This window comes from Salvelinus fontinalis, unplaced genomic scaffold (genome assembly GCF_029448725.1).
Source record: "Salvelinus fontinalis isolate EN_2023a unplaced genomic scaffold, ASM2944872v1 scaffold_1113, whole genome shotgun sequence".
Taxonomy (NCBI): Eukaryota; Metazoa; Chordata; class Actinopteri; order Salmoniformes; family Salmonidae; genus Salvelinus; species Salvelinus fontinalis.
Genome location: NW_026601322.1, coordinates 15,422 through 27,732, shown reverse-complemented (window position 1 = coordinate 27,732; position 12,311 = coordinate 15,422). Strand labels below are relative to the sequence as shown.

The following is a 12,311-nucleotide window of genomic DNA, read 5'->3' as shown; positions in this document are numbered from 1 at the left end:
TCAACCCTCCTCCCAGAGAGCTACTGAGTCTGCAGGCTTTTGCTTCAGCCCTGCTCTAATACACCTCATTCTGCCAGTCAATGTTCTGATTAGTAAAATCAGGTGTTAGAGCAGGGCTGGCGCAAAATCCTGCACAGACAGTAGTAGGTTTGGCCGTCCTGTTTTAATTCGACATATTCCTCTATCTCTATGGTAACCCCCTGAGCATGACCCTCAACCTTTACTGATCAGCCAAAGCTGTCCCAAATGGCATCCTATTCCCTATACTGGGTCCTGGTCTAAAGTAGTGCACTACATAGGGAATAGGGCCCTGGTCTAAAGTAGTGCACTACATAGGGAATAGAATACCATTTGGGACAGACTCAAGGCTGAGTGTTTAACAGTAAAAAGAGATTGAGAAATGACAGAAGTAGGTTAAAAGTAGGGAGAGCTACCCGTGGAGAAGAGAGCTACCAGGGGAGAAGAGAGCTACCAGGGGAGAAGAGAGCTACCAGGGGAGAAGAGAGCTACCAGTGATGAAGAGAGCTACCAGTGAAGAAGAGAGCGAGAGCTACCAGTGAAGAAGAGAGCGAGAGCTACCAGTGGAGACGAGAGCGAGAGTTACCAGTGGAGAAGAGAGCGAGAGCTACCAGTGGAGGAGAGAGCTACCAGTGGAGAAAAGAGATAGATACGAGCGATTAAAGACTAACCAAAACCCAGCCATTAGTGATTAAAGACTAACCAAAACCCAGCCATTAGTGTTTGCGCAGCAACGAGGGTCATGAGGAGTGTAGCTTGGGGTGACTTCCAAATGGTCCCCTAGTCACTATCTAGTGTATTACTGGTCAAAGGTAGCGCACTACACAGGGAACCATTTAGGACTTAGCCTTCAACTCGGGTGAGTATTCCACCACGCTTGTCTGTTCACCACTGGTTGGCTGGGAAGCATGTTAGCGTTCATCTAATACACACACATTCAAAATGAGACACACACACACACACAGACAGAGAGAGAGCAGTAACGCAAAAACATCCACAGCCCCTTGTCACAAAACAACAAGGGTGAAGAAAAACAATCAGTTCTGTTCCTTCTGCATCGCTGATCATCAGTTCTCCCCCTGTCGCTAGGCAACGGTCGCTAGGCGGACACTACAAACCATGGATACAGGAAACTGGCCCCATGTCCATGTGTGTAGCATACGGATCCATACAAATAGGCTCTAATCCCAACTGGTACCCTGTTCCCTATGAAGTGCACTACTTTAGACCAGAGCCAAAATGGCACCGGAAGAAATGGCAGCGGTTTTACGGGCGTCCAACCAATTGTGCTCTGCTACTACTCTCTGTTTATCATATATGCATACACATATACACATAGACACATACATTCATGTACATACTTGCTCAATTGGGCCAAATACCCAGTGCTCCAGCACATTGGCTAACCGGGCTATCTGCATTGTGTCCCGCCACCCACCACCCCATCTTTTACACTTCTGCTACTCATCATATATGCATAGTCACTTTAACCATATCTACATGTACATACTACCTCAATCAGCCTGCCTAACCGGTGTCTGTATGTAGCCTCGCTACTGTATATAGCCTGTCTTTTTACTGTTGTTTTATTTCTTTACTTACCTATTGTTCACCTAACACCTTTTTTTGCACTGTTGGTTAGAGCCTGTAAGTAAGCATTTCACTGTTGTAATCGGCGCACGTGACAAATAAACTTTGATTTGAGCTGTGGGGGAAGTAGAAGTAGTACACTATATAAGGTGCCATTTGAGGGTACGACCATAGGGTACAGCCAGACAGTTTGTGTGATTGTCTCTGGTTTAGAGGTGACAGTCTAGTGTGCAGAGATGAGGGGGAGTCTAGGATTACCATCTGAAATGACACCCTATTGGAGGAGATGAGGGGGAGTCTAGGATTACCATCTGAAATGACACCCTATTGGAGGAGATGAGGGGGAGTCTAGGATTAGCATCTGAAATGACACCTTATTGGAGGAGATGAGAGTCTAGGATTACCATCTGAAATGACACCCTATTGGAGGAGATGAGGGGAGTCTAGGATTACCATCTGAAATGACACCCTATTGGAGGAGATGAGGGGGAGTCTAGGATTACCATCTGAAATGACACCCTATTGGAGGAGATGAGGGGAGTCTAGGATTACCATCTGAAATGACACCCTATTGGAGGAGATGAGGGGAGTCTAGGACTACCATCTGAAATGACACCCTATTGGAGGAGATGAGGGGGAGTCTAGGATTACCATCTGAAATGACACCCTATTGGAGGAGATGAGGGGGTCTAGGATTACCATCTGAAATGACACCCTATTGGAGGAGATGAGGGGACTCTAGGATTACTATCTGAAATGACACCCTATTGGAGGAGATGAGGAGAGTCTAGGATTACCATCTGAAATGATACCCTATTGGAGATGAGGGGAGTCTAGGATTACCATCTGAAATGACACCCTATTGGAGGAGATGAGGGGGAGTCTAGGACTACCATCTGAAATGACACCCTATTGGAGGAGATGAGGGGAGTCTAGGATTATCATCTGAAATGATACCCTATTGGAGATGAGGGGAGTCTAGGATTACCATCTGAAATGACACTTTATTGGAGGAGATGAGGGGAGTCTAGGATTACCATCTGTAATGACACCCTATTGGAGGAGATGAGGGGAGTCTAGGATTATCATCTGAAATGATACCCTGTTGGAGGAGATGAGGGGAGTCTAGGATTACCATCTGAAATGACACCCTATTGGAGATGAGGGGAGTCTAGGATTACCATCTGAAATGACACCCTATTGGAGGAGATGAGGGGAGTCTAGGATTATCATCTGAAATGATACCCTATTGGAGATGAGGGGAGTCTAGGATTACCATCTGAAATGACACTTTATTGGAGGAGATGAGGGGAGTCTAGGATTACCATCTGTAATGACACCCTATTGGAGGAGATGAGGGGAGTCTAGGATTATCATCTGAAATGACACCTTATTGGAGGAGATGAGGGGAGTCTAGGACTACCATCTGAAATGACACCCTATTGGAGGAGATGAGGGGGAGTCTAGGACTACCATCTGAAATAGCAGTCTTTTCTCTAGTACCCTACTTTTGGCCAGAATCCTGTTAGGTAATAGGGTACCATTGCAGACGTAGCCCCTAGGAGGGGGGAGGAACAGGGCGACATTTGGGACGAAGACTAGTTTGAGTGGATGCAGAGAGAGATTCATTAGTTTCATGTAGCTGATCCACTGTGGTTAGTTTGGCTGTTCTCTCTACTGATCCAGTGGTTAGTTTGGCTGTTCTCTCTACTGATCCACTGGGGTTAGTTTGGCTGTTATCTCTACTGATCCACTGGGGTTAGTTTGGCTGTTATCTCTACTGATCCACTGGGGTTAGTTTGGCTGTTATCTCTACTGATCCACTGGGGTTAGTTTGGCTGTTCTCTCTACTGATCAACTGGGGTTAGTTTGGCTGTTCTCTCTACCGATCCACTGTGGTTAGTTTGGCTGTTCTCTCTACTGATCAACTGGGGTTAGTTTGGCTGTTCTCTCTACCGATCCACTGTGGTTAGTTTGGCTGTTCTCTCTACCGATCCACTGTGGTTAGTTTGGCTGTTCTCTCTACTGATCCACTGGGGTTAGTTTGGCTGTTCTCTCTACCGATCCACTGGGGTTAGTTTGGCTGTTCTCTCTACCGATCCACTGTGGTTAGTTTGGCTGTTCTCTCTACCGATCCACTGTGGTTAGTTTGGCTGTTCTCTCTACCGATCCACTGTGGTTAGTTTGGCTGTTCTCTCTACCGATCCACTGTGGTTAGTTTGGCTGTTCTCTCTACCGATCCACTGTGGTTAGTTTGGCTGTTCTCTCTACTGATCCACTGGGGTTAGTTGGGCTGTTCTCTACTGATCCACTGGGGTTAGTTGGGCTGTTCTCTCTACTGATCCACTGTGGTTAGTTTGGCTGTTCTCTCTACTGATCCACTGTGGTTAGTTTGGCTGTTCTCTCTACTGATCCACTGTGGTTAGTTTGGCTGTTCTCTCTACTGATCCACTGGGGTTAGTTTGGCTGTTCTCTCTACTGATCCACTGGGGTTAGTTTGGCTGTTCTCTCTACTGATCCACTGTGGTTAGTTTGGCTGTTCTCTCTACTGATCCACTGGGGTTAGTTTGGCTGTTCTCTCTACCGATCCACTGTGGTTAGTTTGGCTGTTCTCTCTACCGATCCACTGGGGTTAGTTTGGCTGTTCTCTCTACCGATCCACTGGGGTTAGTTTGGCTGTTCTCTCTACTGATCCACTGTGGTTAGTTTGGCTGTTCTCTCTACTAATCCACTGTGGTTAGTTTGGCTGTTATCTCTACTGATCCACTGTGGTTAGTTTGGCTGTTCTCTCTACCGATCCACTGGGGTTAGTTTGGCTGTTCTCTCTACTGATCCTCTGGGGTTAGTTTGGCTGTTCTCTCTACTGATCCTCTGGGGTTAGTTTGGCTGTTCTCTCTACCGATCCACTGTGGTTAGTTTGGCTGTTCTCTCTACTGATCCACTGTGGTTAGTTTGGCTGTTCTCTCTACTGATCCAGTGGTTAGTTTGGCTGTTCTCTCTACCGATCCACTGTGGTTAGTTTGGCTGTTCTCTCTACTGATCCACTGGGGTTAGTTTGGCTGTTCTCTCTACTGATCCACTGGGGTTAGTTTGGCTGTTCTCTCTACTGATCCACTGGGGTTAGTTTGGCTGTTCTCTCTACTGATCCACTGGGGTTAGTTTGGCTGTTCTCTCTACTGATCCACTGGGGTTAGTTTGGCTGTTCTCTCTACTGATCCACTGTGGTTAGTTTGGCTGTTCTCTCTACTGATCCACTGTGGTTAGTTTGGCTGTTCTCTCTACTGATCCACTGTGGTTAGTTTGGCTGTTCTCTCTACTGATCCACTGTGGTTAGTTTGGCTGTTCTCTCTACCGATCCACTGTGGTTAGTTTGGCTGTTCTCTCTACCGATCCACTGTGGTTAGTTTGGCTGTTCTCTCTACCGATCCACTGTGGTTAGTTTGGCTGTTCTCTACTGATCCACTGCGGTTAGTTTGGCTGTTCTCTCTACTGAACCACTGTGGTTAGTTTGGCTGTTCTCTCTACTGATCCAGTGTGGTTAGTTTGGCTGTTCTCTCTACTGATCCAGTGGTTAGTTTGGCTGTTCTCTCTACTGATACTATGACCAGTCAAAGGCGGATGATGCTGCAAGTTCCACAACTGTTCTACCAAAGTTCCATTTTTATTTAACCTTTATTTAACTAGGCAAGTCATTTAAGAACAAATTATTATTTACAATGACAGCCTACCCCCGGATAACCTGGACGACGCTGGGCCAATTGTGCGCCGCCCTATGGGACTCCCAATCACGGCCGGATGTGATGCAGCCCGAATTCGAACCAGGTACTGCAGTGACGCCTCTTGCACTGAGATGCAGTGTCTTAGACCGCTGCGCCACTCGGGAGCCCAATGACGTTCTGTTGGGAGTTCCACAGCCGTTCTAATGATGTTCTGTCAGTTCCATAGCTGTTCCGTTGCTAATCCATTGAAGTTCTGTGAATGTTCTATATTAGTTCAATTGAATTTCTGTAGAAGTTCCGTAGCTAATCCTTTGATTGTTACCTCAGCGGTTCCATAGAGGTTCTAGAACAGCGTATAATATCAACTGTTCCAACAGCACAGAGTGTCTCATAGTTCAGGTTGGGGTACAATATACGGGGGTATAAATCTGAGTAAAGATTGTGCCTCGTGTACAGGGAAGGGCTGTGAAGAGGAGGTTCATCATTGCAGGTCCAAAATTAGGAGTCCACTTTCTCCAGTTCTATGGTATCGTTACACCCTTTCTGAGCTGGGTCTCCCATGATGACCCACAGACCGGCCACCCCGGGGAGGGGGGGGGTCAAAAGGTCACAGCTCCTCCAACAGATCAGGGGTCAAAGGTTGATATCAGAGAAGGGGCTTTAGGGTGTAAACAGGTGTTTTCTGGGTATATAGAGGGGCTAGATAGAGGAGCTAGATAGTGTTCAGTAAACACTAAATGGTGGTGTAGTTTTAGGGGTATGGGCCTGGTTAGGGGAGGAAAGAGGAGGCCATTTTGGAGAGGTGACTGGGCCGAGTGAAGAGAGGCACCATGGGAGGATGTGGGTGGGGCCGCGGAGAGCTAGTCCGGTCTGAAGATGGGGATCTTGGGTAGGAACTCTATCAGGATTACCTGAGGGAGGAAGAGAGAGAGAGGTTATTCAAAGTGTGTGTGTGTGTGTGCGTTACTCAAGTACTCCATCGTGTGTGTGTGCGTGTGTGTTCTCACATATTCCATCATGTTGTTGGTTTCACACTTCCTCTTGCTCAGCCTCCAATGCAAACACAGCTGAGAGAGGGAAGGAAAGGGAGAGAGAGGGCAAGAGAGAGGAGGGGAGAGAGGAGAAAAAGAGGGAGAGAGAGGGAAGGAAAGGGAGAGGGAGCGAGGGGAGCGAGAGAGGAGGGAAGCGAGAGAGAGAGAGGAGGGAAGAGAGAGAGAGAGAGGGGAGAGAGAGAGAGAGAGCGAGGGGGGGGGAGAGAGAGAGCGAGAGGGGGGGAGAGAGAGAGGAGGGGGCAGAGAGAAGAGGGGAGGGGGGAGAGAGAGAGAGAGGAGGGGAGAGAGAGAGATTGGGGAGGGGGGAGAGAGAGGATTGGGGAGGGGGGAGAGAGAGAGATGTGGGGAGGGGGAGAGAGAGAGGAGGGGGAGAGGGAGAGAGAGAGGAGGGGGGAGAGGGAGAGAGAGGAGGGGGAGAGGGAGAGAGAGAGGAGGGGAGAGGGAGAGAGAGAGGAGGGGAGAGGGAGAGAGAGAGGAGGGGAGAGAGAGAGAGAGAGGAGGGGGGAGAGAGAGAGAGGAGAGAGAGAGAGAGGAGAGAGAGAGGAGAGAGAGAGGAGAGAGGAGAGAGAGAGAGGAGAGGGAGAGAGGAGAGGAGAGAGGAGAGAGAGAGAGAGAGGAGAGGGGAGAGAGAGAGAGGAGAGGGGAGAGAGAGAGAGGAGAGGGGAGAGAGAGGAGAGGGGGAGAGAGAGAGAGAGAGGAGAGGGGAGAGAGAGAGAGAGAGGAGAGGGGAGAGAGAGGAGAGGGGAGAGAGAGAGAGAGGAGAGAGAGAGAGAGAGGAGGAGAAGAGAGAGAGAGAGGAGAGAGAGAGAGGAGAGGAGAGAGAGAGAGAGAGAGAGAGAGGGAGGGGGGGAGAGAGAGAGAGAGAGAGAGAGAGAGAGAGAGAGAGAGGAGGGGAGAGAGAGAGAGAGGAGGGGGGAGAGTGAGGAGGGGAAGGGGGAGAGAGAGGAGGGGGGAGAGAGAGAGAGATAGGGGAGACAGAGAGCGAGAGAGGGGGGGGGGGGGGGGGGAGATCAGTGAAACTTAACTACCTCTCCTGGTCTTAACTACCTCTCCTGGTCCTCCTCCCACCCCTACACACCTTGTGGTACAGTCTGCTGTTCTCCCAATCCAACAGCTTTTCCATGGATCTCTGTGTCTGAGGAGGAGAGAGACAGGTAACCTTGAGTATGGTACGCAGAGGGATGGTCTGCGTGTATATGTCGGAGTGTGTGTCTGTGTGTCTCTCACCCTCTTGCTCAGACAGATGACAGGCCAGAGACTGAAGCCCAGTGTACAGCAGCAACAGAGACAGCCACACAGCAGCCAACGCACATTCACTGGCAGCGTCTTCTTCAGACAGCCGTTAACACGGTTTATACTGGCCTTGAACTCCTCTGGCGCCACCTAGGAACACAGAGGACAGACGGGGGAAATACTCAAATCAGGTCATATTCATGAAACAAGTAGGGAGAGTGAGCTTGTCCGAGGATGGAATCAAACACACACGATTCTGCTGGGGAGACCTGCACACCTTCAGCGTCTCCAGGAAATATAGTTAGCTGTCCTGGGGGAGTCAATATTACTTACCACTAAACATGATTATTACAATGAATTCAGGTGGATCTTTATATTTTAAAGTGGCAAATACTATACTACAAAGTTACAATACTGTCAAAGTGCCAGCAGCATACCACCCTGCATACCACTGCTGGCTTGCTTCTGAAGCTAAGCAGGGTTGGTCCTGGTCAGTCCCTGGATGGGAGACCAGATGCTGCTGGAAGTGGTGTTGGAGGGCCAGTAGGAGGCACTCTTTCCTCTGGTCTAAACAAAGATCCCAATGCCCCAGGGCAGTGATTGGGGACACTGCTCTGAGTAAGGTGCCGTCTTTTGGATGGGACGTTAAACGGGTGTCCTGACTCTCTGAGGTCATTAAAGATCCCATGACACTTATCGTAAGAGTAGGGGTGTTAACCCCAGTGTCCTGGCTAAATTCCCAATCTGGCCATCAACCATCACGGTCACCTAATAATCCCCAGTTTACAATTTGCTCATTCATCCCCTGTAACTATTCCCCAGGTCGTTGCTGCAAATGAGAACATGTTCTCAGTCAACTTACCTGGTAAAATAATGGATAAATAAATAAAAAGTCCAGTTTGCAAGGTATTCTCTCAGAGTCTGTACCTAGCTGGAAACGCAGGGTTGCCAGGTATGATAGTTTTTCCCAAAAAATGGCAACTCACCGCTATCCCAACACAAAAAAAATATACAAACATAATTGATGCACACCTGGCAACCGCCCTGACCACCTGCACTCGTTAAAACTCTTGAGGGACACACGTCGAAAATGGCCGATTTACAGAAAATGTATGTACTTTCGTTGACTCACCTTCCCTGTAAGTGCCGATGGGAACTCTGACTCAAACTTGTTACTGAGTCCAAACCTTCGGGGACAAGAACATGGTAAGTAAAATGCATTATTTGATGCACACAACACTAGATAGCCTCATATCCCTTGAGTGACGTTCTATTTAACTGTTTGACTAGACCACATATGGAAAGTATATTTAGTTAACCAGGTAGTTACGGTGTGTATAGTGATTTTATGGGTCCGAATTACATAAACTAGGTAATTTTAGCTAGTTAATAGCTACGTTGACATGCTAATAGGCTAGCTTATTGGCCCTGTTATCGTAATTACACCGACCAGAGTACGTTAGCTAGCTTTCCGCTAACAAGCTAGTTAACGCCGTAGTGTAACTTTCGTTATCTAGTTAGCGTTATTTTATGACAACTAGCTACCTACGGGTGCTGGGGTCTTAACCCCAACCCCCCCCCATTGAGCCCTGCCGGTTTCTTACACAGTGACGTGGCCAGATCCTCGGACGACCACCGGGTCTGGAGCGTACTTTAGCAGCTGTTCCTCCGCGGCCCTCTCCTCGTCCTCCTCTTCTTCCTCCTCCTCGTAGATCTCATCGAAGTCCTCCATCATCGCACGACTCGGGCTCGCGCTTCCCCGGTGAGGCGCCGGGAGAGACACGGTGCCGTCGTTTGGGGAGTGGATCCTTCCCTGGTTGAAAACAATTAAAAAACGTCAGACAACAACCAAACAACAAAAAACTCCGGCAACGACGAAGGCTCGCTAGCTAGCTCTGGTTGTGGTCTCCAAAACAGAATATCAACATCCGCCACAGTGCCCTGACGAAACCGGAAGAGGAGAGACGTTCTTTCGTCATCGATTCAGGAATTCCACAGAAAGTATTCTGTATTCAAAATGGCATTCTATTCTACATATAAATATCTCAACATATTTATCCGACAGTAGCTAGCTATCGTATGTTCTTGGTTAAAGTATGTAGCTATTTGTAATTTATTTATGGTTGCAGTAAAGAACATACATGTGATTCAGTTGAGATTATTAGGCCTACTTGTACCATGATGATCACACATGAGCTAAACCTCTTCCTTCTGTCCATAGCACTAAAGCTGTATCATATGAAACAACCGTATATAGGAAAGCAATTGTTTCCATTAGTTGCAGCTACTGAGCTATGTGGCTTTTATGGCTTCCTGAGTGGCGCAGCGGTCTAAGGCATTGCAGCGCTAGTGACACTACAGACCCTGGTTCGTTCCCAGGATGTTTTACAACCGGCCGTGATCGGGAGTCCCATAGGGCGAAGCACAATTGGCCCAGCATCGTCCGGGGTAGGAGAGGGTTTGTCCAGGGGGGTAGGCCTTAATTGTAAATAATAATTTGTTCTTAACTGACTTGCCTAGCTAAAAAAAAAAAATGCATATTCTTAATACCATTTGAAAGGAAACACTTTGAAGTTTGTGGAAATGTGAAAAAAGATAATACTGTAATGAAACAGCAGGGAGCAGGTCTCGAACCCTCGACCTTCTAGCCCGAGGTCCGGCGCGCTATCGACTGTTCCGCAAAAGCATGCCCGAGTCGATTTCCGCGCTTATAAACCCAGGGTCGTTACAATACAAACAAAAAAACATGCGTTTCTATTTTTTTCATCATCTTTGAAATCCAAGAGAAAGGCCATACAGTCAGATAATTTAGTTGTAATTTAGATTTTGGCCACCAGATGGCAGCAGTGTGTGCAAAGTTTCAGACTGATCCAGTGAAGCGTTTCAGTTACAACACAATATTTTGTATCAGGTCTGCCAATTGTTTGCTCAAATGTGCCGAATTGGCCAATTGATACATTTTCAAGTACATAACTATAGAGAACATACCAAAATGCTATGGTAATAAAAAAATCTAGTTTACACACCCCCAGGAATGTCATAAATGATGGATAATTAGCTTCCCTACAGCAAAAACACTAACCTTCACACATCTAGACGGCCGAGCGGGGTGGTTGTGGGGCCAGAGACAGCAGAGGTTCAAACTGTAGAACCCAGTTCCTACATTTGAATATAAAAATGTATTTTATCAACCAAAACCATTTTATCTCTGGGACCCTCAGGATGACAAATCAGCCAGATTACTGAATGTAAGTACATTATTTACCTTCAGAGGTGAATGTATCAATCCAGTTGCCGTGATAAGTGTTTTGTTGTTGTGCACTCTCCTCAAACAATAGCATGGTATTTTTCCACTGTAATAGCTACTGTAAATTGGACACTGCAGGTGGATTAACTAGAATTTAAGCTTTCTGCCTATATAAGACATGTCAATATCCTGGAAAGTTGGCTGTTACTTATTACGTCATTCTAGTCACATTAGGGCCAGTTTAGGGACACTGAACCCGTAGAGGTTAAATAAAAATGTGCATTTATAAAACGACACATTTCAATCCATACTGTTCATTGGTTTATTGACCCTAGGTCGGCAGATTGCAACCATATAGATAAGAGGACTTATCTTTGTATCTTGTGCCATTATTGCTTCTGTGGCAGCACCATTTGAGGCAATCTCATTTTTATTTGTAGATTTTCTCCACGATTTGGTTGATCCATCCTGATGACGCAGTTGGACATGACTCCTACAGGGTCACCAGGAGGTGTCAGTTGATAATATCCCTACAAAATTATCTGTTTTTCATAGACATGTATTCTTAGCGTGGTTGTTAGTATATACAAAAATATCGCCGCATAGGTATTTCATTTGGAACAATACAGATATTTTGTATAGAAACAAGTCTTTTTTAAAGAACAGGTTAATAATCATATCCTGCTTACGAGTGAACTTTTTAATGCAGAAGGATTGTTACTCAATTATGAGGAATTTTTATTTCGTTACATGTAAAGAAATGACAAGATATTTATTTTTGATGACTTTTGTTTTTTAATGGGAGAATGTGCTGCTCGGTTTCCTTAACTGTAATAAAGGAAAAACTATTTTACCTCAAATCTAATTGTGCTAATGGCAAAATATCATATACATAAATTCACTAATAACAAACGACACTTCCGTGTTTTCTAGAAGGAATTCGAGCAGTACATGAAGACCATTCTAGATTCTTCTAATAAGAAAGCTGTTAAAACAATCAATGTGTGTATCTATTAAGGTCTTTGTATAATCTGTCATTTGTTGTACCCTCCCCCTAGCATATGTTATCATTCTGTTTGTATACTTCTTGTATGTATATGTAACAGTTAAACTTTAGTCCGTCCCCTCGCCCATACCCGGGCGCGAACCAGGGACCATCTGCACACAACAACTGTCACCCACGAAGCATCGTTACCCATCGCTCCACAAAGGCCGCGGCCCTTGCAGAGCAAGGGGAACCACTACTTCAAGGTCTCAGAGCAAGTGACAACCGTTTGAAAGGCTATTAGCGCGCACCACCGCTAACTAGCTAGCCATTTCACATCCTTTACATATACTGATTTTTCTACAATAAAGCAAAAACACAGGAGGTATCAGCCAATGAAGTGGAAAGGCCATTTGGCCACTAGAGGCCTCTTATCATTCTCTGACAGACACACAAAGACAACGTCA

General features: G+C 46.6%; 1 protein-coding gene across 1 annotated transcript; it reads right to left on the bottom strand.

Moving 5' to 3' along the window:
* Window positions 1-5,261: 5,261 nt before the first annotated feature.
* On the bottom strand, window positions 5,262-9,867 carry LOC129848697 (cysteine-rich hydrophobic domain-containing protein 2). The gene is made up of 6 exons (XM_055915790.1): window positions 9,217-9,867; window positions 8,745-8,799; window positions 7,607-7,762; window positions 7,458-7,514; window positions 6,335-6,394; window positions 5,262-6,238 (listed from the first exon to the last, which is right to left on the bottom strand). The coding sequence occupies exons 1-6, from the start codon at window positions 9,345-9,347 to the stop codon at window positions 6,188-6,190; spliced, it is 510 nt and encodes a 169-aa protein (XP_055771765.1). The 5' UTR covers window positions 9,348-9,867; the 3' UTR covers window positions 5,262-6,187.
* Window positions 9,868-12,311: the final 2,444 nt, after the last annotated feature.

What these genes read in the sequence shown, in the direction of transcription:
- LOC129848697 (XM_055915790.1), bottom strand. Translation starts at nt 9,347, where the DNA reads ATGATGGAGGACTTCGATGAGATCTACGAGGAGGAGGAAGAAGAGGAG. An exon ending in ACAGCAGACTGTACCACAAG is followed by an intron (nt 6,395 to 7,457) that starts GTGTGTAGGGGT and finishes TCCCTCTCTCAG; the next exon opens with CTGTGTTTGCATTGGAGGCT. An exon ending in CCAACAACATGATGGAATAT is followed by an intron (nt 6,239 to 6,334) that starts GTGAGAACACAC and finishes TTCCTCCCTCAG; the next exon opens with GTAATCCTGATAGAGTTCCT.